The sequence below is a fragment of the Eriocheir sinensis genome, chromosome 64 (assembly GCF_024679095.1).
Source record: "Eriocheir sinensis breed Jianghai 21 chromosome 64, ASM2467909v1, whole genome shotgun sequence".
NCBI classification, from domain to species: Eukaryota; Metazoa; Arthropoda; class Malacostraca; order Decapoda; family Varunidae; genus Eriocheir; species Eriocheir sinensis.
In genome coordinates this window covers 1,720,331-1,747,830 of record NC_066572.1, presented here as the reverse complement: position 1 = coordinate 1,747,830, position 27,500 = coordinate 1,720,331, and the positions used below count along the sequence as shown (strand labels likewise).

General features: G+C 45.6%; 2 protein-coding genes across 12 annotated transcripts in view; both read right to left on the bottom strand.

The window, feature by feature from the left end:
• Positions 1 to 27,500, bottom strand: part of LOC126987434 (EH domain-binding protein 1-like) — a 69,766-nt gene that overhangs the window by 27,485 nt on the left and 14,781 nt on the right. The window contains exons 10-27 of the mRNA XM_050844398.1: positions 26,432 to 26,643; positions 26,140 to 26,315; positions 23,476 to 23,713; positions 21,768 to 22,035; positions 21,249 to 21,323; positions 20,763 to 20,863; positions 17,506 to 17,662; positions 16,389 to 16,483; positions 14,281 to 14,464; positions 11,200 to 11,436; positions 9,830 to 10,084; positions 8,641 to 9,252; positions 7,077 to 7,187; positions 3,696 to 3,843; positions 3,465 to 3,556; positions 2,435 to 2,680; positions 2,057 to 2,168; positions 1,153 to 1,252 (exon numbers count right to left, since the gene is read on the bottom strand). Of these exons, the coding sequence (XP_050700355.1) occupies positions 1,153 to 1,252; positions 2,057 to 2,168; positions 2,435 to 2,680; positions 3,465 to 3,556; positions 3,696 to 3,843; positions 7,077 to 7,187; positions 8,641 to 9,252; positions 9,830 to 10,084; positions 11,200 to 11,436; positions 14,281 to 14,464; positions 16,389 to 16,483; positions 17,506 to 17,662; positions 20,763 to 20,863; positions 21,249 to 21,323; positions 21,768 to 22,035; positions 23,476 to 23,713; positions 26,140 to 26,315; positions 26,432 to 26,643 (3,419 nt within the window). The remainder of the gene's footprint in view (positions 1 to 1,152; positions 1,253 to 2,056; positions 2,169 to 2,434; positions 2,681 to 3,464; positions 3,557 to 3,695; positions 3,844 to 7,076; positions 7,188 to 8,640; positions 9,253 to 9,829; positions 10,085 to 11,199; positions 11,437 to 14,280; positions 14,465 to 16,388; positions 16,484 to 17,505; positions 17,663 to 20,762; positions 20,864 to 21,248; positions 21,324 to 21,767; positions 22,036 to 23,475; positions 23,714 to 26,139; positions 26,316 to 26,431; positions 26,644 to 27,500) is intronic.
• Positions 9,314 to 20,562, bottom strand: LOC126987202 (trichohyalin-like). 11 transcript variants are annotated; one of them, XM_050844012.1, is made up of 3 exons: positions 20,202 to 20,562; positions 15,870 to 18,030; positions 9,314 to 15,809 (listed from the first exon to the last, which is right to left on the bottom strand). In XM_050844012.1, the coding sequence occupies exon 3, from the start codon at positions 14,018 to 14,020 to the stop codon at positions 9,506 to 9,508; it is 4,515 nt and encodes a 1,504-aa protein (XP_050699969.1). In that variant the 5' UTR covers positions 14,021 to 15,809; positions 15,870 to 18,030; positions 20,202 to 20,562; the 3' UTR covers positions 9,314 to 9,505. The 11 variants fall into 11 exon arrangements, with proteins under 11 accessions (XP_050699969.1, XP_050699968.1, XP_050699966.1 ...); XM_050844011.1 differs by having other exon boundaries at positions 9,314 to 15,467; positions 15,558 to 18,030; positions 20,202 to 20,561; XM_050844009.1 differs by having other exon boundaries at positions 9,314 to 15,557; positions 15,648 to 18,030; positions 20,202 to 20,561.

The window sequence follows — 27,500 nt, the reverse complement described above, 5'->3', positions numbered from 1 at the left end:
CTACTCCAAAATTTCTCAGCGTATCAAAACGGTTTTCACACTTAAATAAAGAGCGTAAGAAGATGTACATTTTGAAGCCATATTTTTGGTCTATATATCTTCAAACATTAATTCTAAGTGGCTCGCACATTATTAGGAACTACTCCAAAAGTTTTCATGTATCAAAACGGTTTTCACACCACAATAAAGAGCGCAAGAAGATGTAAATTTTGAAGCCATATTTTTGGTCTATATATCTTCAAACATTAATTCTAAGTGGCTCGCACATTTTTAGGAACTACTCCAAAAGTTTTCAATGTATCAAAACGGTTTTCACACCACAATAAAGACCGTAAGAAGATGTAAATTTTGAAGCCATATTTTTGGTCTATATATCTTCAAACATTAATTCTAAGTGGCTCGCACACTATGAGGAACTACCCCAAAAGTTTTCAGCGTATCAAAACGGTTTTCGCACTTAAATAAAGACCGTAAGATGTAAATTTTGAAGCCATATTTTTGGTCTATATATCTTCAAACATTAATTCTAAGTGGCTCGCACATTATGAGGAACTACTCCAAAAGTTTTCAATGTATCAAAACGGTTTCTGCCCCAAAATAAAGAGCGTAAGAAGATGTAAATTTTGAAGCCATATTTTTGGTCTATATATCTTCAAACATTAATTCTAAGTTCTCAGCGTAACAAAACGGTTTTCACACCACAATAAAGAGCGCAAGAAGATGTAAGTTTTGAAGCCATATTTTTGGTCTATATATCTTCAAACATTACTTAGGAATTTCTTTGTAGGATTTTATTGGGGAAAAAAATGTATCTATAATTATTTTTTCCTGACTCTCAGATTTATATTATTAAAAAACATCTGGCCTCTGAACGCAAGCAATACAGTGTTGTGCACAGTGTTAGTGAATCACGCACACAGGACGAACACTTCAGGACTGGCTCAGATTTGTGTTAACGGACGAGAACGTGAAAAACATCTAAAACTAACAAACTATTCCTCAAATTCCGCTTCAAATTCCACAGATCCACCTCGGAGCAACACCAATTAACACACAATGAAATAATAATAATTGGCCTAAAATAAAAAAAATAAAAAATCAGTGAAATGGATTCCTTAACACACACACACACACACACAGGGCAACACTTACAGGATGTTGAGTTGCATTTGTCTTCTGATGAGAGCGTTCTTCTTGTTAACCAAAGTGAACCATTGTTGCATGAGTCGCTCCTCCTCTTCGCTGCGTGTGTCTGTGAGAGAGAGAGAGAGAGAGAGAGAGAGAGAGAGTGTGAGAGAGAGTCTATGATCTTGACATATTTACAATCTGATACACATTTCTGCTCCATTCCCCCTATGCTCAAATCCAAAATCTTCACATATTTACAATCTGACACACACATTTGCACCATAATTTTTGAGCGTTTACAATCTGATACACATTTTTCCACCTCCTCACAATTCCTCCCCTTTTACACCCCTTCCTCCCTCTACATCCCCCTCCCTACAAGCCCCTTACACCTCCCTCCATACTCAAATCCAAAATCTCTACATATTTACAATCTGACACACACATTTGCACCATAATTTTTGAGCGTTTACAATCTGATACACATTTTTCCACCTCCTCACAATTCCTCCCCTTTCACACCCCTTCCTCCCTCTACATCCCCCTCCCTACAAGCCCCTTACAGCTCCCTCCATACTCACTCAAATCCAAAATCTCTACATATTTACAATCTGACACACACATTTGCACCATAATTTTTGAACATTTACAAGCTGATACACATTTTTCCACCTCCTCACAATTCCTCCCCTTTCACACCCCTTCCTCCCTCTACATCCCCCTCCCTACAAGCCCCTTACACCTCCCTCCATACTCACTCAAATCCAAAATCTCTACATATTTACAATCTGGCACACAGTTCTGCTCCATAATCGACATATTTACAATCTGATACACAGTTTTTCACCCTCCTCACATTTCACCCTCTCCCATACACCCCTTCCTCTCTCCCCCCCCAACACCCCCCTACCCTTCCCCCTATACTCACTAAGGTCCATAATCTTCCGGAGGCGTCGTTCCAGCTTGGCCGCCTGTCCGTCAATCTGCTGTTGTTCGCGTTCGAGGCTTTGCAGTTCGTTTTGGAGGTAACGACTGCACTCCTGGGGGTGACCGGGGGAGTGGGGTGTTTAGTGGGGTGAGAGAAGGGGGTGTGGGGGAGAGGAGAAGGGAGGAAAGGAAGGATAGACAGGAGAGAGGGAAAGGTTTGAACAGAAGGAGAGAGAGAAATAGGAAAATACAAAATAGGAAAATAGTTAAAAAAAAAAGGAAATAGAGAAATATGAAAAAAAAAAATAATAATATAGAAAAAAATAAATATATCACAATTTAACCTACTACTACTACTACTACTACTACTACTACTTACCCTGTCATGGGGGGCTCCGGAGGGGGACTCAGCCCCCCCCAACATCTCTTCCCTCTCCGGCGACATTCTGTCAATAATATTTTTGAAGGAGTGGAGTTTTGGGGGTCGAACTTCCCTCACTCCTCCTCCTCCTCCTTCACCTCCTCCTCCTCCTCCTCCTCCTCCTCCTCCTCTGCTGGCGGGGCTGGGGGAGTGCTGGCGGATGTGTTTGTTCGTTTGTTGGTTTGTGGCGATGTTGCCGTTCTCCTGAAATTGGAAAAAAATAAAAAAAATAATAAAAAATGTATATGATTCTTGGTAAACTGAGAGAGAGAGAGAGAGAGAGAGAGAGAGAGAGAGAGAGTGGAGGGAAAAATTAAATGAAAAAAAATTAAAAATGAGTTTTAATAATGTAAATAATTCTTGCTAAACTAATTCTTGCCCTTGTCCTTGTTGAATCTGAACTTATCGACCTTAAACCCATTGCTACGTGTCCTACCTGGCTCTCTTACCAACAGAACCTTATCAATATCCCCCTTATCAAAGCCCTTCACCCATTTATAAACCTCTAAGTCTCCTCAAACTCTTCCTAGATAATGCAAGTTTAATTAAGTCAATGGCAAGTTCCTTAAACACTAAATCATCTTAATCCTCCTCTGTACAGATTCTAACACCCTGACATCCATTCTATAGCAAGGGGACCAGAACTGAACCCCACAATAGATAGATAGATAGAGAGATAGATAGATAGATTGTTTAAGTCTGGCAATGTTCCTCACCCCCTGAATCCTCTTAATCCTCCTCTGTACAGATTCTAACACCCTGACATCCATTCTATAGCAAGGGGACCAGAACTGTACCCCATAATAGATAGATAGATAGAGAGATAGATAGATAGATTGTTTAAGTCTGGCAATGTTCCTCACCCCCTGAATCATCTTAATCCTCCTCTGTACAGATTCTAACACCCTGACATCCATTCTATAGCAAGGTGACCAGAACTGAACCCCATAATAGATAGATAGATAGATAGATATAGAGATTTCCTTACCTCACTAGGATTGGAGGTGGTGATGGTGGTGGTTGTGGTGGTGAGTGGAGGTGGAGGTGGTGGTGTCTGGCTGGTGGTGATGATCTCCTCCTCTGTGGGTAATAATAATAATAATAATAATAATAATAATAATAATAATAATAATAATAGATCCTGCTTGATTAACACACACACACACACACACACTCACTCACACACACACACACACACACACACACACACACACAGCACCTTGGGAGTGTTGGCGACCACTGATAACACTGGTGGTGGTGGAGGCAGGGGGGGGCAGGGTACCAGACGCCCCTACCACTCCCTGCTTAGCCTCCGCGATCAGCCTCCGCGCCCTCTCCCTCAGCTGGGCCTGTCGCTCCTCCTCCTCCTGTAAGATAGAGATAGAGATAGCTCACTTTCCCTCAGTATTTGTTGATGTTAGTTAATCTATCTCGCTCTATTTCTTTGTCTTCATTTAGCATACAGACGCCCCCCTGCCATTCACAGCCTCACGGTTCACAGATTGGTTTATACATGGGTAGGGTAATTTCGACACCCCTACCGAACGAACGCAGATGGAAACTCGCATATACGTGGTCTGGTATGGGGTAGGGGTGGCTGTAGAGGAAGCGAGAGGTGTGGAGAGTGTGTGGGAAGGTGCGTTGCCAGGCTAACCCCACAGCCGTCACGACCCCATCGGACAGTTTCACGTGGAGATACTAAAAATCCCCGCTCACAGGTAACGATCAAAACAATGAAAAGTGTTTGAAATCGGACCTAAATCCAAATATCTCACACTTAAAATCCTTGATGCTTACCGGGACCTGCCAGAACGGGTCCTCAGAGACTGGAGGCTACTGGTTTGGGGGGTAAACAAACATTGCGGAGACTGGCAGAGGGGTGACGGGGACAGGAAACTCTCGATTTACACGTTTCGTTTACGCGTTTTTTAAATAACGCTGGGTTGAAAATCCAAATATATGTTTAATTTACGTGTTTTTTTAAATAACGCTGGGTCGAAAATCCAAATATATGTTTAATTTACGCGTTTTTTAAATAACGCTGGGTCGAAAATCCAAATATATGTTTAATTTACGCGTTTTTTAAATAACGCTGGGTCGAAAATCCAAATATATGTTTAATTTACGCGTTTTTTAAATAACCCTGGCTCGAAAATCCAAATATATGTTTAATTTACGCGTTTTTTAAATAACCCTGGCTCGAAAATCCAAATATATGTTTAATTTACGCGTTTTTTAAATAACCCTGGCTCGAAAATCCAAATATATGTTTAATTTACGCGTTTTTTAAATAACGCGGGGTCGAAAATCCAAATATATGTTTAATTTACGCGTTTTTTTACTTATTTGCTACTTAATAATAGGGGTGCGCGGGTACCAGTAAATAGGGAGATATGGGTATTCTCTTTCTCTCTCTCTCTGTCTCTCTCTGTCTCTCTCTACTGAATGAATGTTTATTTTCCGATACAAGCCAACCTCCTGTTTCATTTACATTGTTTATGATTTACGCGAGCTCCTCAAGGACACAACACTCTCGTAAATGCAGAGTTGCCTGTATAACAATGCTTAGAAATGCCAATTTTTATCCAACAGAGATGGTGGAGCAAAACCCAATTTTCCCTATTTGATTATAGTCCCATCGATCGCGGATTTGCTCAACCAATAACTACCACAAAAACACTACTCGACCACCAACCACCACAGCCTATGCACTCACACTAACCATAACCAACCACAAAGCGACTGTTAAATTTGAGTCCATATTTAATTTGCAACTTACGTGTATGTAAAACTATATAACAATGCTTAGAAATGTCTTTTGTTATTCGATCGAGATGGTAGAACAAAACCCTATTTCCCTACCGATCGTGGATTTGTGGGTCGCGGGAATTTTGTGCAACCAATAACTACCACAAAAACAGCACTCGACCACCAACCACCACAGCCTATGCACTCACATTCACCACAACCAACCACAAAGCGACTGTTAAATTTGAGTCTGTATTTAATTTGTGACTTACGTGCATGTAAAACTATATAACAATGCTTAGAAATGTCTTTTTTTATGCGATCGAGATGGTAGAACAAAACCCTATTTCCCAACCGATCGTGGATTTGTGGATCGCGGAAGTTTTGCTCAACCGAGAACTACCACAAAAACAGCACTCGCCCACCAACCACCACAGTCCACGCACTCACACTCACCACAACCAACCACAAAGTGACTGTTAAATTTGAGTCCATATTTAATTTGTGACTTACGTGCATGTAAAACTATATAACAATGCTTAGAAATGTCTTTTGTTATTCGATCGAGATGGTAGAACAAAACCCTATTTCCCTACCGATCGTGGATTTGTGGATCGCGGGAGTTTTGCTCAACCAATAACTACCACAAAAACAGCACTCACCCACCAACCACCACAATCTACGCACTCACACTAACCACAACCAACCACAAAGCGACTGTTAAATTTGAGTCCATATTTAATTTGCGACTTACGTGCATGTAAAACTATATAACAATGCTTAGAAATGTCTTTTTTTATTTGATCGTGATGGTAGAACAAAACCCTATTTCCCAACCGATCGTGGATTTGTGGGTCACGGGTATTTTGCCCAACCAATACCCGTGACTGGCGGAGCAATTCTGTATCTATTTTCATCTATACAGTCACGCCTCAAATAGTAAGGTTTCCAATAGTACAGTTTCGGCTGTATGTGGATTTCGATTTTTTCAGGGTTTTTAAATTTCGCGACGAGCAGGAAATTTTAAAACCCGAAAATTTTAAAATCCCGCCTAACCATTTTTCATAGAAGATTTTTTCAGGGTTTTTAAATTTCGCGACGAGCAGGAAATTTTAAAACCCGAAAATTTTAAAATCCCGCCTAACCATTTTTCATAGATTTTCACATAAGATTTTTTCAGGGTTTTTAAATTTCGCGACGAGCATGAAATTTTAAAACCCGAAAATTTTAAAATCCCACCTAACCATTTTTCATAGATTTTCATAGAAGATTTTTTTCAGGGTTTTTAAATTTCACGACGAGCATGAAATTTTAAAACCCGAAAATTTTAAAATCCCGCCTAACCATTTTTCATAGATTTTCATATAAGATTTTTTCAGGGTTTTTAAATTTCGCGACGAGCATGAAATTTTAAAATCCGAAAATTTTAAAATCCCGCCTAACCATTTTTCATAGATTTTCATATAAGATTTTTTCAGGGTTTTTAAATTTCGCGACGAGCATGAAATTTTAAAACCTGAAAATTTTAAAATCCCGCCTAACCATTTTTCATAGATTTTCACATAAGATTTTTTCAGGGTTTTTAAATTTCGCGACGAGCATGAAATTTTAAAACCCAAAAATTTTAAAATCCCGCCTAACCATTTCTCATAGATTTTCATAGAAGATTTTTTCAGGGTTTAAAATTTCACGACGAGCATGAAATTTTAAAATCCAAAAATTTTAAAATCCCACCTAACCATTTTTCATAGATTTTCACATAAGATTTTTTCAGGGTTTCTAAATTTCGCGACGAGCATGAAATTTTAAAACCCGAAAATTTAAAAATCCCGCCAAACCATCCCACCCATACCTTGGAGAGGGTGCGCTGTGGGCCGGGCTGCTGGCTCTGTGCCTCGCGCCGCGCCTGCTCCAGGAGGTGTCGCGCCCTCTCCTTCAGCTCCTCGTGCCTTGAAGACGGCCGCTGGGGGGGAGAGATCGCGACAGTATGACCTTGTTAGTATAGCATTTGTATTTCTTGTATAATTTAATTTCTTTGATTTTTATTCCCATTTTTAAAGTCCATTACAAATAGTCCTGATATGCTGGCTATAGGCAAGATATGGGGGGAGAAACAGGTCTTGGGGCTACATGGGTCGTATTTAAGACTTTTCGCAGCCCAAGAACACATATTTGACAAGGCTTTCGTAAGAGTTGTGGGCATTTCCAGGGGTAGTTTTATGACCCTGGTGGTAGTGAGACCCTTCCTCCGTACCATGAACCTAAAGAGAAACATTTGACAAGGCTTTCATGGGGGTTGTGGGCATTTCCAGGGGTAGTTTTATGACCCTGGTGGTAGTGTGACCCTTCCTCTGTACCATGAACCTAAAGAGAAACATTTGACAAGGCTTTCGTAGGAGTTGTGATGGGCATTTCCAGGGGTAGTTTTATGACCCTGGTGGTAGTGTGAACCTTCCTCTGTACTGTGAAGCTTAGAAACACATATTTGACAAGGCTTTCGTAAGAGTTGTGGGCATTTCCAGGGGTAGTTTTATGACCCTGGTGGTAGTGTGACCCTTCCTCTGTACCCTGAACCTAAGGAGAAACATTTGACAAGGCTTTCGTGGGAGTTGTGGGCATTTCCAGGGGTAGTTTTATGACCCTGGTGGTAGTGTGACCCTTCCTCTGTACTGTGAAGCTTAGAAACACATATTTGACAAGACTTTCATGGGAGTTGTGGGCATTTCCAAGAGTAGTTTTATGACCCTGGTGGTAGTGTGACCCTTCCTCTGTACCATGAACCTAAAGACACACTCATTAGAACCCAGCTGACCCCATCTTTGACCTTTAGAAACAGCTGATGTGGGAAGCAAAACTGTCCAATATCGACCTTTGTGGCAGGGCAGAGGAGAGGAAAGGACCCACGGAATTGAACCCCGAAACGGACTATTGGAAATGGACGGACTATTTAATTTTTTGATAAGCAAACTCTCGTATCTACACACAGAGGTCACGCAGTATGTAAGTTCATCAACACTGTATTATGGGGCTTGGTACACAATGCAATATTAACACACAGGGTACACATCATAGAAAACACAGCGGCCAAGGCAGTTTTCAGGGGTAGCTCAGCCATTTCGAAAGCATGCCACAAAATGCAGATAAAAACACGAATGAAAATCGGATCAAATAAACAGGAAAATAAAGAAAAAAATGGATTAAAAAACAACGAGGAATTAGATAACGCACACACACACACACACACACACACACACACATTAGGGCATACAAAACCATCATCGTCATCATCGAACACAATTAAATTAGAGTTATTTTAAGAACACGAAATCACTATTATTATTAGCATTAGTAGTAGTAGTAGTAGTAGTAGTAGTAGTAGTAGTAGTAGTAGTAGCACACAAGGTCAGCATCAGCACCTGGGTCAGCATAGCAAGCAGTGCTGAATATGTGCTGTCCTCTGAGGCTGCTGTGTACCCCGCCAGGAAGATGAGCAGGTCAGCGAGCCTCTCCTCCCCTTCCTCCTCCTCCTCCTCCTCCTTCTTCTCCTCTTCTTCCTCTTCTTCATCCTTATCTGCCTCCTCCTTCTTCTCTTCCTTTTCCTCCTCCTCCTCCTCTTCTTCCTCTTTGTCATCTTCTCTCTTCTCTTCCTCTTCTTCCTCCTTTCCTTCCCTCTCCTTCTTCCCCTCTCCCTCCCTCCCTATCTCCTCCTCCTCCTCCTCCTCCTCAGCAGACCCAGACCCACTCAGCAGGACACAAGAGACCTGCTGACTACCTGCTGAAGGGGGCCCGCTGAGGGTAATTTGGGGGGTGGAAGCCTTGCTGTGCGCTGAGTCTGAGTGCTGAGCGGCGGACGAGAGAGAGAGGAGGAAGAATGAGTAGGAGGAGGAGGAGGAGGAGGAGGAGGAGGAGGAGGAGGTAGGGTTGGGTATGCAAAAATTAGTGTGTGTGTGTGTGTGTGTGTGTGTGTGTGTGTGTGTTGGAGACAGCAGAGGAGGAGGAGGAGGAGGAGGAAGAGGAGGAGGAGGAGGAAGAAGAGGGGTGGGTAAGGAAGAGGAGGAGGAGGAGGAGTAGGAAATAACCACTAACAGAACTGAATCTATGAAGGAGATGAAAAGGAGGAGGTGGAGGAGGAAGAAGAGGAGGAGGAGGAGGAGGAGGAGGAGGAGGAGGAGGAGGAGGAGTAAGAAGGGCCCAACCCCCCCACCATCATCATCATCATCATTTTCTTTATTTCTCTCGTTATTTTCTCTCTCTCTTTCTTTCTTCCTTTCTTTCTTTCTTTCAATGTTTTTCAGATCTTCTTCTACTGCTTCCTCCTCCTCCTCCTCCTCCTCCTCCTCCTCCTCTTCCTTCTTCTTCTTCATCCTCGAAATCAAAATCACAGAAGAAATCACTCATCTTCCTCCTCCTCCTCCTTCCTTCCTCCTCCTCCTCCTCCTCCTTCTCCAGCTCCTCCAACCAGTCCTCCTCCTCCTCCTCCTCCTCCTCTTCCTTCCTCGCTCCCGCCCAGTCCAGGCTTCCAAGCGGAGACTCGGGCGAACAACTCAAAAAATAGGCAAAATTTTGGTCATCTTCAGGTCGACGAACTCCATCCACTTTCGTGACCTTTATGGGCATAGGCGCTGACCCCAGTGTGCTACCCCCAGTCCGATCCTGCCCCTGGGGAGTTGGACCACCCCTACACCCGACGCCACCCCCAGGGAAGGCCTCGGAATGGGGTAAATCGGCAATTCCGAGCGACGTCAAATTCCGTCTGTCTCGAAAAATCCCAGACCAGTATTGCAAGATCGCCGAGCTGTTTGCGGACCCTACCCCCCCCTGGAGGTTCCCCTGGGGGCTTGGTAGGGGCGCCTGGGTACCCTGGGGTGGGGCGGACCCTTGGGGAGCCTGGGATGTGGGTACGGACGGCAGGGGAGGCAGGGGAAGGCGGGGATATTGGTGTAACGGAGTCTCGGAAAAAATGGCTGAGTTGGAGTTTTGAGGAGACTCATCAATCATTGGAATTTCAAGGTCATCAAGGTCATAGTAGGACTCGTTAAGGTCACAGGAGGTCACGGTGGGGGGGGAGAGCGAGCGGTGGAGGGCGACGGAGAAGTGCCCATGACCTTGGTTGACGGTTGACCTGATGTAGCTTTGCCAGACGCGTTCTTGGGCTTGTATGACCTGACCTTGTATGACCTGACCTGGTGGTGATGGTGGTGGGCGACCTTGACCTTGTTTTCCGGTTGTTTGTTTTGATTCTTCTTTTTCTTCCTCTTCTTCTTCTCCTCCTCTTCCTTCTTTCATTAAATCTCCTCTTCTTCTTCTTCTTCCTCCTCCTCCTCCTTCTTCTTCTTCTGTCTTCCTCTCTTCTCTTCCTCCTCCTCTTTCTTCATTCATTAAATCTCCTCTTCTTCTTCCTCTTCCTTCCTCCTCTTCCATTTTTCTTTCCTCCCTTCTTCCTCCTCCTCCTCCTTCTTCTTCTCTTCCTCCTCCTCCTCCTCCTCCCTTCCCTCCATATATGAGAGAGAGGGTGAGAAGAGATATTCCTCCTCTTCCTCTTCTTCTTCCTCCTCTTCTCTCTTCTTCTCCTCCTCCTCCTCTTCTCTCTTCTCCTCCTCCTCTAACTTCTGGTCTCTCCAAGCACTTAACTCTTCCAAGCTCCTCTTCCTCCTCCTCTTCCTCTCCTCCTCCTCCTCCTCCTCTTATATCACAGGTACTTACAATATTCCTACTACTACTACTACTACTACTACTACTACTACTACTACTACTACTACTACTTCTACATACCCCCTCACACACAACCACCTCCACCACCACCACCGCCGACCTGACCTGACCTTCCTCCCAGCTGACCTTTGCCGTGGCCCGTAGGGGAAGGTCACTGTCGAAACTGGGCGCCAGATGGGTCGGGGTGAACTCGTATGACCTTTGACCTTGGGGTTGACCTGGGTTGGGGTAGGGGATGTATTTGTGACCTTTGTATTGGTGACCTTGAACTTGAACTTGATAGTGTTGACCTTCGAATTGGTGACCTTTCTGACTTTGATTCTGTAGCTGGTGACCCTGAACTTGATCTTCATACTGCTGACCTTCTGATGGGTGACCTTTCTGACCTTGTAACTGATGATCTTGAACTTGAACTTGATTTTGGTGACATTTTTTACCCAACTCATGACCTTTCTGACCTTGATCTTGTAATTGGAGAACTTGAACTTGACCTTGATGACCTTTTGGACCTTCTAATTGGTGACCTTTAACTTGACCTTCTAATGGGTGATCTTGAACTTGGAATTGGTGACCTTGCTCATCTAACAAGTGACCTTTCTGACCCAATCCATGACCCTGGACTTGATCTTGATACTGGTGACCTTGCAACTGTTCCTGTAATATCTGACCTTCCAGTGGGTGACCTTGACCTACGTGACCTTGTGCCAGCATGAAGGCGCGGAGCATGACCTCTTCATCCAAGGTGCAGGTCGGAAGGTCAAAATCAAGGTCAGCCTTCTCTCCATCTTTATCAATGGTGTTCCTCTTCCCTTCTTCTTCCTCTTTCTCCTCTTTAATCACATTCTTAAGGCTGTCTTCTTCCTCTTCTTCTTCTTCTTCTTCTTCTTCTTCTTTTCCTTCTTCTTCTTCTTCTTCCTCTCTTCCCTTCCCTTCTTCTTCTTCTTCTTCTTTGTATCTATCATCTTCCTTCTGTCCTTCTTCCTCTTCTTCTTCTTCTTCTTCCTCTTCTTCTTCTGGGGCATGGATGAAGATGTCAGGGATTGAGAAGAGAGGAGGAAGAGGAAGGAAGGGAACGAGGGAGGTCAGACTGTCTTCCTCCTCCTCCTCTTCTTCCTCCTTCTTCTTCTCTTCCTCTTCCTCCTTCTCCTCCTCCTCTTCCTCCAGTACCTCCTCCTCCTCCACCTCCTCCGTACTCTGAAATGCGTGGAGGAGGTGAAGTCTTCCTCCTCCTCCTCCTCCTCTTCCTCTAATTCCTTCTTCTTCTTCTCTCCTCCCTTCTTCTTCTTCTTTCTCCCTTTCTTTATCCTTGTCATTAACTATCTTTATCAATTTCTCTATCTCCCTCTTCATCATCTCCTCTATCTCTCTTCTCCCTATCTTTATTGCATTTTCTTCCTTCTTCCCATCTTCTTTTAGTGTTTTTTGTGATTCTTCTTCTTCCTTTCTTCTCCCTTCGTCTTCTTCCGCCTCCTCCCTTCCTCTTCTTTCTCTCTCAATCCCCTCTTCTTCTTCCTCCTCCTCCCTTCTTCTTTCTCTTCCTATCTTCATCAATTCTCCGTGTTTCCCTTCTTCTGTTTTGGTCAATTCCTCCATTCCGTCGTTTTCTGTTGATGATGATTCCTTCCCCTCCTTATCCATCTCCATCTTCATCAAATTTTCTTCTACTTCTTCTTTTTCTTCTTTGTGTTGAATCTTCTTCCTATCTTCTGTTGCCTTGGTTTGTATCTTTATCAAATTTTCTTCTTCCTCTTCCTTCTTCTTCCCCTCTTCTTCTTCTTCTTCTTCTTCTTCCTTCCCTTCTTCTTTGGCTATCTTTATCAATGCTTCCTTCTTCCTATTTTCATCTACTTCCTCTCTCCCATCGTCTTCTCTCTCCATCTTTATCAAATCTTCTTCCTCTTCCTTCTTCTTCCCCTCTTCTTCTTCTTCCTCCTTCCCTTCTTCTTTGGCTATCTTTATCAATGCTTCCTTCTTCCTATCTTCATCTATTTCCTCTCTCCCATCGTCTTCTCTCCCCATCTTTATCAAATCCACTTCCTCCCCATCTTCTACTTCCCATTCTCTCTCATTTCCCATCTTCAATACATCTTCTAATTCATCCATATCCAGCATCTTCATCAGCCATTCTCCCTTCTTCCCTTCTTTATCCATATTTCCTCTTATTCCTGTTCCGGCATCGTCGTCTAAGCCTATCAAAACACACACATCGTTTTCTGTCGTCAAATTTCCTTTATTATTTTCCTTTGCTTCCCTTTCTTCTTCTCCTTTCTCCTCTCCCCTCTTCCCTTCTTTACCTCCCATCCTTATCCAGCCTTCTCTTCCCTCCTCCTCTTCTTCCTCTTCCTCCCCTTCCATCTTCCTCCATTCCACATAATCTTTGATCTCCTCCAGACTTCCTTCTCTCTCCCTCCTATCTTCTTCCTCCTCCTCCTCCTCCTCCTCCTTCCTCACCTGTGCCCCAATTAGGAGAGGTAGGCTTAAGACACATCTATGTAATTCTTCTCTGTGTATCTCAACTTTGAGTGATGATGATGGGACAGTGGAGGAGGAGGAGGAGGAGGAGGAGGAGGTGGTTATGAGGGGAAGAGGAAGAGGAGGAGGAATGGAAGAGGAGGAGGAGGAGAAGAGTGTATATGGTATGGTTCTAAGAGGAGGAAGAGGAGAGGAAGAGGAGGTGATCATAAGAAGAGGAGGAGGAATGGAGGAGGAGGAGGAGGAGGAGGAAGAGGAAGGACATACAAAAACAGAGGAAGAAGAAGAAGAGGAGGAAGAAGGAGGAGGAAGAGGAATGGAAATAGAAGATAAGGAAGAGGAGGAGGAGGAAGGAAGAAGAGAACGAGAGGAAGAAGAGGAGGAGGAGGAAGAGGAGAACGGCAACATAGGAAAAGAAGAAGAAGAAGAAGAAAAAGAAGAAAAAGAAGAAGAAGAAGAAGAGGAAGAAAAATCAAAACAGGCCACAACCAATCTCTCGTCCGCCAACAACCACTCGCAACTCGGCACAACCCGGTAGATAGGGACCAACCGATACTCAACCAGGCTCGGAAGACTACCGGCGGACTCTACCGAACCCTCCAAGCACTCCATGGGGTCTATCGGCGCGGAAAAACGTAAAACTCGAACAATTCCGATTTTTGCATTTCTCCGATATTCGACCTCATATCGGCAAAGTGCATCAAGTCATGCCTCAGGGGCGGTACGGTGCCATGGGGGTCCAGGGGGAGGCACAGGGTATGGCAGGGGGCACAGCGGACTGGGGTATGGGGGTACGGGGCACTCGACTCCATAATTCCGACGACAATCTCGAGTTTGAAAATCCGATCAAATCTCATTGGTTTCTGCGCGACCTCCTCTGCTGGGCCTTGAATTGGGGGTTCGTAAGGGGTGTGGGAGGTGTGGGAGGGTGCGTAAGGGGTGGCCGGGTGTGTGGAAGGGGTGTAGGGGTGAGCATAAGGGGTGTAAGTGGGCTTTAATTTGGACATATCAGATGAAAAGATAGCGACTGAGGGTTGAAATGACGGCTCGTAAGGGCTGTAAGGGGTGTCATGGGGTGCGTAGGGGGTATGGGAGGGTGTGTAAGGGTCATAGGGGGTGCCAGGGTCCATGTAAGGGGGCTGTAAGGGGGGTATGTTGGGTGTAATAGTAGAGTTTGTGGATGTGTGTGTGGTTTTGTTTACGTTTTGACCAAGATGATTTTTGGGGTGTGTTGTGAGATGGTGTCTGTTTTGGGTACCTGGGTCTCCTCCTCCTCCTCCTCCTCCTCCTCCTCTTCCTCTTCCTTCTTCTTGTCTTCCTCCTCCTCCTCCTCTTCCTTCTTCTTGTCTTCTTTCCTCTTCTTCCAGTCGATAGCTTGTATTGCATCCATATCTGACTTTTTCTTCTCCTCCTCCTCCTCCTCCTCTTCCTCTTCCGTCTTCTTCTATTCGATAACTTGCATTGCTTCCATGTCTTCCTTCTTCTTCTTCCCTTCCTCCTCCTCCTCTTCTTCCCTCTTCTTCCATTCCATAACCTCCTCCTCCTTCTCCTCCTCCTCCATTTTCTAGTCCATAACCCATACCTCCTCCTCCTCCTCCTCTTCCTTCTTCTTCTGACCCTCCTCCTCCTCCTCCTCTTCCTTCTTCTTCTGACCCTCCTCCTCCTCCTCCTCCTCCTCCTCCCCATCTCACACTATCATAATACAAATCCTTCTCCTTCAGCTCTTCAATAATCCTTCCGAAGGGGTCATCATCAGGGAGGAAGGGAGGGAAGAAGAGTCCTACCTCCTCCTCCTTCCTCTTCCCCTCCTCCTCCTCCTCCTCCTCCCCCTCTCCGAAAGGGCGGACACTTGCATATATCTTAAATTCCTCCTTGGATAAATCTATGTCCTTAGTGAAGGATATCTCGCGTTGCATCCCGCCCCCAAACCACAGGCGGTCATATACAGGATCTGTAGGATACCCTGTAGGATACCCCGTAGGACCCCCCTTGGTAGGACCCCCAGATATTGTATTTTCAGCTGTAGGATTTTCTGCTATATGGTAATTCTCAGTAGGACCTTTTTGCATAGGACTCCCCTTGGTAGGACCCCCAGACATTGAATTTCCAGCTGTAGGATTTTCTGCTATATGGTAATTCTTAGTAGGACCTTTTTGCATAGGACTCCCCTTGGTAGGACCCCCAGACATTGAAGTTCCAGCTGTAGGATTTTCTGCTATATGGTAATTCTCAGTAGGACCTTTTTGCATAGGACTCCCCTTGGTAGGATCCCCAGACATAGGATTTCCAGCTGTAGGACTCTCTGCTATTCGATGACCATTAGTAGGATCTCTTTCTGTAGGACACCTCTTTGCAGGATCCCCAGACATAGGACTTTCTGCTGTATGATTCTTGGTAGGACCTCTTCCCATAGGACCCCCAGACATAGGACTTTCTGCCATATGACCATTCTTAGTAGGACCTCTTTGCATAGGACTCCCAGCCTTAGAATCCCCCCTCGTAGGACTTCCTGCTATTCGATCACCCTCAATAGGACCCCTCTTGATAGGATCCCAGCTTGTAGGACTCTTCATAGGATGTTTTCTGGTAGGGGTCACGCGTCCTGTGCTTTTTCGAGTGGTTTCGGAAGGATTTCTCGTAGGATTCTTCGTAGGATTCCCAGTAGGACTCCACATTGGGCATTTTGCAGGGGAGGTCCTATTGCCTGAAGGAGGTTTTGTGTGGATTTCGGTAGGATGTGGTGAAGTCCCTGTAGGATGCCCCATAGGACCCCTCATAGGAGACTTCACAGGAGGTTTAGCATTTCCTGAAGGACTTTTCGAGGCGATTTCTGTAGGACTCGGCACTGAAGGACGTCTCACAGGATACCCCATAGGACCCCTCATAGGACCCTTCCCAGGAGCCCTCACACTACCCCTAGGACTCCCTGCCACGCCTGAAGGACCCCTCGTCGGACTCCTTTGCACACTACCAGCCCGGCCCTTGGTGTGGAATCCTATAGGACTCCTCGCGGGGGACTTTCGGGAGCGTCCTATGGGGGTCGTGGGGCGCCTGGTAGGACCCCCTCTCGGCGTCCTTAGGGGGGGGGCGGGGGAGTCCTCAAATGATACCCAGGACCTCATGGCATCCTTCAAGTGGGTGGGGGGTAGGATGGGGGGGCGGGAGGGGGGGTGGGGAGGAGTCCTATGGAATTTTGGATTTTTTCTTTCTTCCTCTTCTTCCTCCTCCTTCTTCTTCTCTGTTTCCTTCCCTCCTCCTCCTCCTCCTCCTCCTCCTTCTTGCATATCCTCTCTCCTCCTCTCTTCTTCCCTTCCTTCTTTATCCTCTTCTTCCTCTCTTCCTTCAATTCCATCTTTATTAAATGTTTTGCCTATTCCTTCATTCGCTCCTTCGTCGGAATTTTTGTTGTTTTTGTTTTTTGTTCCTTCTTCTTCTTCTTCTTCCTCTCTTCTTCCTCCTCCTCCTCCTCCTCTTATTCCTTCTTCTTCTCCTCCTCCACCTCCTCTTCCTCTTCGATCTTCTTCCTCTGTTTGATCTTTAAAGCAGTCTTCTCTTCCTCCTCCTCCTCCTCCTCCTCCTCTTCTTTTTTGGTCTTCTTCTTCTTCTCTGCTATCTTCAAAATTGCTTCCTCCTCCTCCTCTTCTTCCTTCTCCTCCTCCTCTTCTTCCTTCTTCTTCTCTGCTATCTTCAAAACTGCTTCCTCCTCCTCCTCCTCCTCCTCCTCCTCCTCCCCAGTTCACCTCCTCGAATTTAGCCCAAGGGGAGGGAGAGAAGTCCTTGGGGAGAGTCCGAGTCTCCCTACTCATCTCCTCCTCCTCCTCCTTTCTCTTCCCTTTCTTCTTCTCCTCCTCCTTCTCTTTTTCTTCCTTTCCTTCTCCTCCTCCTCCTCCTCTTCTCTTCCTTTTGTTAACATCATCAGATTTTTCCTTCCTCTCCTTCTCCTTCTTCTCCTCCTCCTTCTTCCTCTTCTTCCTCTCCTCCTCCTCCTTCTTCCTCTTCCGCTTCCTCGCCTCCTCCTCCTGCTCCTTCATCTTCTTCCGCCTCTTCGCCTCCTCCTCCTCCTCCTTCTTCTTCCTCTTCCGCTCTTCCTCAACCACATTCCTGTTCGCATTTTTCTTGAGTCGGTCTCGGAAGCTCGTGAACGGCGCGGAGGTGGTGGTGGTGGTGGAGGACCCTAGAGGTGGTTTCAGCGGTCCGGACTTGGCCTGCGGACCCGAGGACTTTCCGAGGGGCAGCGTGAACCCTCGCCTTGGCCTAGGGTCCGACGGAACAGTGGAAATTTGACTATCGGAAGATCGGCTATTGGATATATTTCGCTCGGTGCCCCTTGAAAATAGCCCACGTTTTCTATTCCGCTGACCCCCCGGGCTTTCCCTCTCATCCAATCGGGCGTAAGACACTCGGGTCCGCTCCTCCATCTCCGTTTTCCCTCCACGTTCCGTTTTCTCCGAGTCGTTCGCCGGAAACTTCGCTAAATTCAACTCAACATCAATTTTCACATCGCGAGATTTCTTCGCTTTTTGTCGAATGTCGAGCGTCATGGGTCTGTTCGGGGTCTCTTGGGGTCTCGTCGGGGTCTTCTTGGGTTCCTCTTGGCCTGGGGTGGCTGGTGGAGGGGTGGGCTAAAGAGGAAGAGGAGGAGGAGTGAGAGAAAGAGGAAGGAAGGGAGAGAAATGGAAGGATGTTTGCACGAAATGACAGAATGAGAGGTGGATTGTTTTTACAGTGGTGCCTCCTCCTCCTCCTCCTCCTCCTCCTCCTCTTCCTCTTCCTCCTCTCTTACAGTGGTTAATGAATAGTATAAAGAGGAGATGATAAATACAGTAATAATAATAATAATAATAATAATAATAATAATAATAATAATAATAATAATAATAATAATAATAAAAATGGAATAGGAAGAAAAAATGATGAAAATGAAGAAAAATGAGAAAAAAAATAAAGAAAGAAAAGAAAAAGATGAAAAAAGAAGAAAATAAACAAGAAAAAATGAAGAAAAATGAAGAAAAAAAATAGAAAAAAAAAAAAAAAATAATAATAATAATAATAATAATAATAATAATAATCGTAATCATCAGCCAATAGCATATCATCACAAACGTACACACACACGCACATACACAGATGCGCGTACACAGCCGATACGCTCATGGGAGTACGCACATGAGTTGGGGATGGAAATACATACACAAGCCACGTACACACACACATACATACACACGTACACATGCGCACACACAGGCATTTGCATTCATGTAGACAGACAGACAGACAGACAGACAGAGAGTATGTGTGTATTGAAGGAAGGAAGGAAGGAAGGAAGGAAGGAAGGAAGGAAAGAAGGAAGGAGGGAAGGAAGGGAGGAAGGAAGGAAAGGGAGGCAGGAAGGAAAGAGGGAAGGAAAGGGAGGAAGGAAGGAAGGAAAGGAAGGAAGGAAGGAAGGATGGAAGGATGGAAGGAAGGATGGAAGGATGGAAGGAAGGAAGGAACGAAGGAAGGAAATGAAGGAAGGAAGGAGGGAGGGAGGGAAGGAGGGAAGGAAGGAAGGAAGGAAGGAAGGAGGAGGAGGAGGAGGAAGATAAAAAAGAAAGAAAAAGAAAGAAAAAATTGATTAAAGTCAGAATTTAAGAAGAAGAAGAAGAAGAAGAAGGAGGAAGAGGAGGAGGAGAAGGAGGAAGAAGAGGAGGAAGAAAAAGAAGAAAATAATAATAATAAAAAGATCATTCCATTAATACTCTCATTCCAAGGCAAAAAAAAAAGATTAAAATTACCATCTCATTCCAATAACAATAACAATAATAATAATAATAATAATAATAATAACAAACATTCCAATAATATTTTTCCTTAACTCGACTCAAGTTTCGGAAGTCTTGTAAAAAAAAGATATATAAAAAAAACTGTTCCATAAGCTTTCATTCCGCTTAAGCTGTCATTCTATCAAGCTTGTGTGTGTGTGTGTGTGTGTGTGTGTGTGTGTGTGTGTGTGTGTGTGTGTGTGTGTGTGTGTGTGTGTGTGTGTGTGTTTGGGGGGGGGCAATAGACAAGCGTTAGCAAGCAGCATTCCGATAGATGAAGATAGATTAGGATAGACAGCATTCCGTTCCTGTTCCCCTTCCTCAATCTTCCTATCTGTCTCTCTATTCATGACTGTACTTCCATCCTGCCTCTCTCTCTCTCTCTCTCTCTCTCTCTCTCTCTCTCTCTCTCTCTCTCTCTCTCTCCACTCCTTACACTCTGATTCCTCTATTTCTATCTATCTCTCCCCCCTCCCCAAACCAAACCAAGCTTGACTCAACCAACCCCAACCGAACGATGGCTTGGCTGAGTGGTTAGTGTGCCAGAGCCATGTCTGGGAGGGTACATGTTCAAGCCCTGCCCGACACGACAGCGGGTATTTTTCAGTCCCCGGCGAGTGCCCCAAAGCTACCCCCATGCTGCCCTGAGGAACACCTGTCGACCCGGACTATAGATTCTACCTAAACGGAGGCTTAATGATGAGCTCCCAGGGGTAGTGTGGCAGGATGGCGCCACTATAAACACCTGCCTGTGCCATAATAGACTGGGGCACACCATCAGGCCCCACCAAAAAAGCCCACGGGTGACATAGGCCTAAAAAAATATATGCAAATGAAAAATAAACAGACCTAACCTAACCTAATGTAACTTGACTCCCTCCCTTCCTCTCTCTCTCCCTCCCTCTCTCTCTCTCTCCCTCCCTTCCTCTCTCCCTCCCTCCCTCCCTCCCTCTCTCTCTCTCCCTCCCTTCCTCTCTCTCTCTCTCCCTCACCTTATTTCCAGGGCTTTCTCTCTCCTTTCCTCCCCCCCCCACCATTTCTCTTCTGGTGGGGGAGAGATCCAACAAGCCTGGCACCTCCTCCTCCTCCTCCTCCTCCTCCTCCACCTCCTCCTCGTGTGGTGAAGGTGGTGGTGGTGGTGAGGGCCTGGTGGTGGTGGTGGTGGTGTCCTGGGTGGTGGTGGAGGTGGAGGTGGAAGGGGGTGGAATATATATTTTTTTCATAATTGTTTTGTCTGGGTGGATTGTGAATTTTGTTTTGATATATTGTGAGGGGTGGTGTGTGTGTGTGTGTGTGTGTGTGTGTGTGTGTGTGTGTGTGTGTGTGTGTGTGTCTGCCTATCTGTCTGTCTGTCTCTCACACACACACGCACACAGACACACGCACACAGACACGTACACACACACAAACAGTCCCCAGTCCAGCATCTCTAAACACAACATCTATCATTAAAAAAAAGAGAGAAAATGGAGGAAAGAGAGAGAGCGAGAGAGCGAGAGAGAGAGAGAGAGAGAGAGAGAGAATTAACACCCCAGCAACATTCTTTTACATACCTCAGCCGAGTTGCCGAGGGGACGAGGGGGAGGCTGGGGAGGTGGCCCTGGGGTGGGGGGGTGCCACTCCCCTCCCCCTGGTGCTGGCCGGCCCGGGGGAACTGCGGAAGGGGGGAAGATGAGGAGGAGGAGGAGGAGGAGGAGGAGGAATAAAGATGATAAAGAAAGGGAAGAAGAGAGAGAGAGAGAGAGCGAGAGAGAGAGAGAGAGAGAGAAAAAAAAACAATGAAAGAAAAAAAGATATATAATAATAATAATAATAATAATAATAATAATAATAATAATAATAATAATAATAATAAAAAAATAAATACTCACCTGCTTCCCAAATTCGCCTCTTTAGAAGAAGTCGGAGGAGGAGGAGGAGGAACAGGGGAGGAGGAGGCGGGGGGGGAGGAAGAGGCGTAAAGAGGAGGAGGAGGAGAAGGAGGAGGAGTAGAGGAGACAACCTTCCCCATCTCCTCCTGTTCTTCCTCCTCATCGAGCGAAGGAATCGATCAGCTGTTTATGGGTCATCAGAACGGGCCTATCGCTGCTGCTGCTGTTGCTGCTGAGGGAGGCCTATGGGGAGGAGGAGGAAGAAGAGGAGGAGGAGGAGGAGGAGGAGGAGAGATGATATGGTTGGTTAGGTGTTAGGAAGGGAAGGGAAGGGAAGGGGAGGGAAGGGAAGAGAAGGGAATGGAAGGGAAGGGGAGGAGGAAGAGGAGGTATGATTTTGGAGGTAAGGAAGGAGAGGAAAGAAGGAAGAGGAGGAGGAGGAGGAGGAGGAAGAAGGGAAGAGAAAATGAGATAAAAAAATGAAAAAAAAACAGAAATTTGGGATTGAAAGAGGAAGAAGAGGAGGAGGAGGAGGAGGAGGAGGAGGAGGAAGAAGAAAGATAATTAGATACAACTATTATTATTGTTATTATTATTATTATTATCAATCTATATCCTTCATTTTTCAAACACACACACACACACACACACACACGCACACAAACGCACACAAACGCACACACTTACACTAGACAGCCGATTATTTGCAGCATTGCCCACACTCTCTCCTCCTCCTCCTCCTCCTCCTCCTCCCTTCGTCTTCTCCTTCGTGGGCGAGAGAACTTTCGTCCCGATCTTAAATATCTCCGAGGTCAGCGATTTTGACGAGGCCAAGATCCGGTCTCGAGTGGAGGGCGCGGAGGTGGTGCTGCCCCCTCCTCCACCTCCACCTCCTCCTCCGCCTCCACTGCTCCCGTCGCTGTACTCTCCGCTCTTCCGCTTGCTCCCGGTGGATCTGTAAGAGTGGATCGGTGAGTCTTGTGTGTCCTCCCTTCCCTCCTCCGCTGTTTCAGGTTCGAATCATCTCTATAAATCTGTAAGTCATCTCCCGGAAGCTTCTCTCGTACCTTACTCTCTGGGTTATAGAATACAGTACAGAAAAATCCCATCTCAATTTACGCGAGTCTTTCAATTCTAAGTTGACCCCTGTGGCTTGGCACGGGGATCCTTCCAGTGTTGACGTACCTAGCGATGATCTGAGCATGGCGATCTGTCTCACTGTTAGGTCTGTATGTTATATCTTTTTACGGAATACAGGTAACTCGATTTACGCAAGTTTGGTTCACCCGTTTTTGAAATACCGCGGGGTCCAAAATCCAAATAAACGTTTAATTTACATGTTTTTTTTCACTTATATGCGATATTTTATTTAGTGTCCACCAGATGTCTCACGCAACTGGACTCACACGGCCATACATCTGAGCTCGGTTCTCCCCGCGCGCCACTTGAACAACAATACAGTACCCACGCTGCTCAACAACACCCTCGCTGATGTGCCACCATGAGGGGAAGGGCAGCCAGAGGAGGAACCACGAGAGGGAGAGGAGTCCGAGTGATACAGTAGGCAATACAGGTACAAACAGACCTCTTGTTGGATTTATATTGTTTATGATTTACGCGACTTCTTCAAGGACACAAGACTCACGGAAATCAAGCTACTTGTGCCCAAAATATCTCCTCCTAGAGACATCCCCAAGCCACTTCACTTGACCTCAGAAACCCTTATGCAAGAGTTAACCAGCATCTCCACTCTTTCATCCCTGTGCTGTCCAAATCCCTTATGCAAGAGTTAACCAGCATTTCCACTCTTTCATCCCTGTGCTGGCCAAATCCCTTATGCAAGAGTTAACCAGCATTTCCACTCTTTCATCCCTGTGCTGTCCAAATCCCTTATGCAAGAGTTAACCAGCATCTTCACTCTTTCATCCCTGTGCTGTCCAAATCCCTTATGCAAGAGTTAACCAGCATCTCCACTCTTTCATCCCTGTGCTGTCCAAATCCCTTATGCAAGAGTTAACCAGCATCTTCACTCTCTCATCCCTGTGCTGTCCAAATCCCTTATGCAAGAGTTAACCAGCATCTTCACTCTTTCATCCCTGTGCTGTCCAAATCCCTTATGCAAGAGTTAACCAGCATCTTCACTCTCTCATCCCTGTGCTGTCCAAATCCCTTATGCAAGAGTTAACCAGCATCTTCACTCTTTCATCCCTGTGCTGTCCAAATCCCTTATGCAAGAGTTAACCAGCATCTCCACTCTTTCATCCCTGTGCTGTCCAAACCCTTTATGCAAGAGTTAACCAGCATCGTCAGTCTCTCATCCCTGTGCTGTCCAAATCCCTTGTTCACTATATAGAAAGCTACATAAAAAATTAACAAACAAAACTAAAACACTTACTTCTGTGACCCTAGGCTGGACTCTGACACCCTCCTCGCCCTGGTGTTGTTCCCGGTCGACACCTCACCCCCACCGCCAGGCCCAGGGTGGTGGTGATGGTGGTGGGTGTTCCAGTTTTCGTCGTGGGCGGAGCGGAGGTTCAGAATGTCCTCTTCCGCTTGTGATGTGTCCATGCGCCCAACAGTGTAGGAGGACTCTGCTGCGGTGTCTCCGATCTGCGCTACCTCAAGCTCGTGTCCTGGGGGGGAAGGGGGTGTTAGGGGTGAAAGACTGATGATGCTGGTTAACTCTTGCATAAGAGATTGGACAACAGCACAGAGTTGGTTAACTCTGCATGTTAAGGGATTTGGACAGTAATAGGGACAGGATGAAAGAGGATGCTGTTAAACTCTGCATAAGGGATTTGGACAGCACAGGGATGAAAGAGTGAAGATGCTGGTTAACTTGCATAAGGGGTTTGGACAGCACAGGGATGAAAGAGTGGAGATGCTGGTTAACTCTTGCATCAGGGATTTGGACAGCACAGGGATGAGAGAGTGAAGATGCTGGTTAACTCTTGCATTAGAAATTTGGACAGCACAGGGATGGAAGTGAGATGCTGGGTAACTCTTGCATCAGGGATTTGTACAGCACAGGGATGGAAGTGAGATGCTGGTTAACTCTTGCATAAGGGATTGGGACAGCACAGGGATGAAAGAGTGAAGATGCTGGTTAACTCCTGCATAAGGGATTTGGACAGCACAGGGATGAAAGAGTGGAGATGCTGGTTAACTCTTGCATAAGGGATTTGGACAGCACAGGGATGAAAGAGTGAAGATGCTGGTTAACTCTTGCATAAGGGATTTGGACAGCACAGGGATGAAAGAGTGGAGATGCTGGTTAACTCTTGCATAAGGGATTTGGACAGCACAGGGATGAAAGAGTGAAGATGCTGGTTAACTCTTGCATCAGGGATTTGGACAGCACAGGGATGAAAGAGTGAAGATGCTGGTTAACTCTTGCATGAGGGATTTGGACAGCACAGGGATGAGAGAGTGAAGATGCTGGTTAACTCTTGCATCAGGGATTTGGACAGCACAGGGATGAAAGAGTGAAGATGCTGGTTAACTCTTGCATAAGGGATTTGGACAGCACAGGGATGAAAGAGTGAAGATGCTGGTTAACTCTTGCATAAGGGATTTGGACAGCACAGGGATGAAAGAGTGAAGATGCTGGTTAACTCTTGCATAAGGGATTTGGACAGCACAGGGATGAGAGAGTGAAGATGCTGGTTAACTCTTGCATAAGGGATTTGGACAGCACAGGGATGAATTTAGATGCTGGTTAACTCTTGCATCAGAAATTTGGACAGCACAGGGATGGAAGTGAGATGCTGGGTAACTCTTGCATCAGAAATTTGGACAGCACAGGGATGGAAGTGAGATGCTGGTTAACTCTTGCATCAGAAATTTGGACAGCACAGGGATGAGAGGATGGAGAGAGGTGTAAGGTCTATCTATCTGTTTTTAACCCAACTTATCAATCCATAATCCAACAAAATATTTATAAGGTAAACTCAACCTAACATAATCTAGCTATTTATAAACTTTAACTTCTTCTTCTTCTTCTTCTGTTAAACATCCACTCCCCCTTCCATTATCCATTCCATTTCTTCCTCCTCCCCTTTCCCCATGTCCAATCCTCCCCAAGCCTTCCATCTCCCCTTTCCCCATACCCAATCCTCCCCAAGGCTTCCATCTCCCCTTTCCCCATACCCAATCCTCCCCAAGCCTTCCATCTCCCCTTTCCCCAAATCCAATCCTCCCCAAACCTTCCATCTCCCCTTTCCCCATATCCAATCCTCCCCAAACCTTCCATCTCCCCTTTCCCCATATCCAATCCTCCCCAATCCTTCCATCTCCCCTTTCCCCATACCCAATCCTCCCCAAGCCTTCCATCTCCACTTTCCCCATACCCAATCCTCCCCAAGCCTTCCATCTCCCCTTTCCCCAAATCCAATCCTCCCCAAACCTTCCATCTCCCCTTTCCCCATACCCAATCCTCCCCAAGCCTTCCATCTCCCCTTTCCCCATATCCAATCCTCCCCAAGCCTTCCATCTCCCCATTTCCCCATATCCAATCCTCCCCAAGCCTTCCATCTCCCCTTTTCCCCTTCCCCGACTCTCCTCTCTATTTCCAGTCCCATTTATTTCCTCCAATCTCCCCTTTCCCCATATCCAACGCTCTCAAAACCCTTCCTCCCCTTCCCCAAATCCAATCCTCCCCAAACCTTCCATCTCCCCTTTTCCCCTTCCCCGACTCTCCTCTCTATTTCCAGTCCCATTTATTTCCTCCAATCTCCCCTTTCCCCATATCCAACGCTCTCAAAACCCTTCCTCCCCTTTCCCCATATCCAATCCTCCCCAAACCTTCCATCTCTCCTTTTCCCCTTCCCCCACTCTCCTCTCTATTTCCCCCATATCCAACGCTCTCAAAACCCTTCCTCCCCTTTCCCCATACCCAATCCTCCCCAAGCCTTCCATCTCCCCTTTTCCCCTTCCCCCACTCTCCTCTCTATTTCCCCCATATCCAACGCTCTCAAAACCCTTCCTCCCCTTTCCCCAAATCCAATCCTCCCCAAGCCTTCCTTCAATCTCCCCTTCCCTCCCTCCCCCCTCCCCTTACCTGTGAAATGCGCCCGTAGCTGATAGAGGTAGGTCATCACAGCCAGCTTGTCCGGCACGGTGAGTATGACCATGTCCTGGGGCTCGATAAGGCGTGTTACACCCAACCGTTCGCCTGCCTCAAAAGCCTTGCGACAGTTCCCCTTCACGTCCTGCGGGGAGAGGCTCTCGAAGTCACTGTGGGAGGGAGGGAGGGGAGATTAGGGGTGAATGGGTGTGATTGTGAAAAATTAATGTATGGGGAGAGATGAACACACACACACACACACACACACACGCACACACACACGTACACAAGGTCAGGTCTGAAGTGGTGTATTATGGCGCAGAAAGCGAGTCCATTTCGCCAAGAGGTGGTCATGTTGGTGACCTTGACCCCGCGGTACCCCTGGGTCACACTCTGGCACCAGGAGAGGAGGTCCTGCCCCGGCGTACACCCCCCGCCCCCCCCTCGGTCACCCTCCTTCCCTGTTCCGCCTTTTCCGTTGACCTTCTTTGACCCGACCTGAGGAGAGAAAATGGGTTAATGTAGGGAAGGGAAACAGGAAATTAAGATATAAAAGAGTGAAAAGATTGTAAGAGAGAAAAGATATGAATGTAGAAATGAAAGGAAAACTAGGAAATTAAGATATAAAAGAGTGAAAAGATTGTAAGAGAGAAAAGATATGAATGTAGAAATGAAAGGAAAACTAGGAAATTAAGATGTAGAAGAGTGAAAAGATTGTAAGAGAGAAAGGATATGAATGTAGAAATGAAAGGAAAACTAGGAAATTAAGATATAAAAGAGTGAAAACATTGTGAGAGAGAAAAGATATGAATGTAGAAATGAAAGGAAAACTAGGAAATTAAGATATAAAAGAGTGAAAAGATTGTAAGAGAAAAAGAAATTAATGTAGAAATGAAAGGAAAACTAGGAAATTAAGATATAAAAGAGCGAAAACATTGTAAGAGAGAAAAGATATGAATGTAGAAATAGAAGGAAAACTAGGAAATTAAGATATAAAAGAGTGAAAAGATTGAGAGAGAGAAAAGATATGAATGCAGAAATGAAAGGAAAACTAGGAAATTAAGATATAAAAGAGGGAAAAGATTGTAAGAGAGAAAAGATATGAATGTAGAAATGAAAGGAAAACTAGAAAATCAAGATGCAAAAGTAGTGAAAAACATTATGAGAGAAAAGATATGAATGTAAAAATAAAAGAAAAAGTAGAAAAACACATATGAAAATTTAACAAAGGAAATAAACAGGGAAATCTAATCTAAAAAACAGTTAATATGTGAATAGACTGACTGACTGGTTGATGACTGGACTAAGAAGGTCATGGGTCAGTATCTACAGGGGTCATATCGCAGTTTAAATCA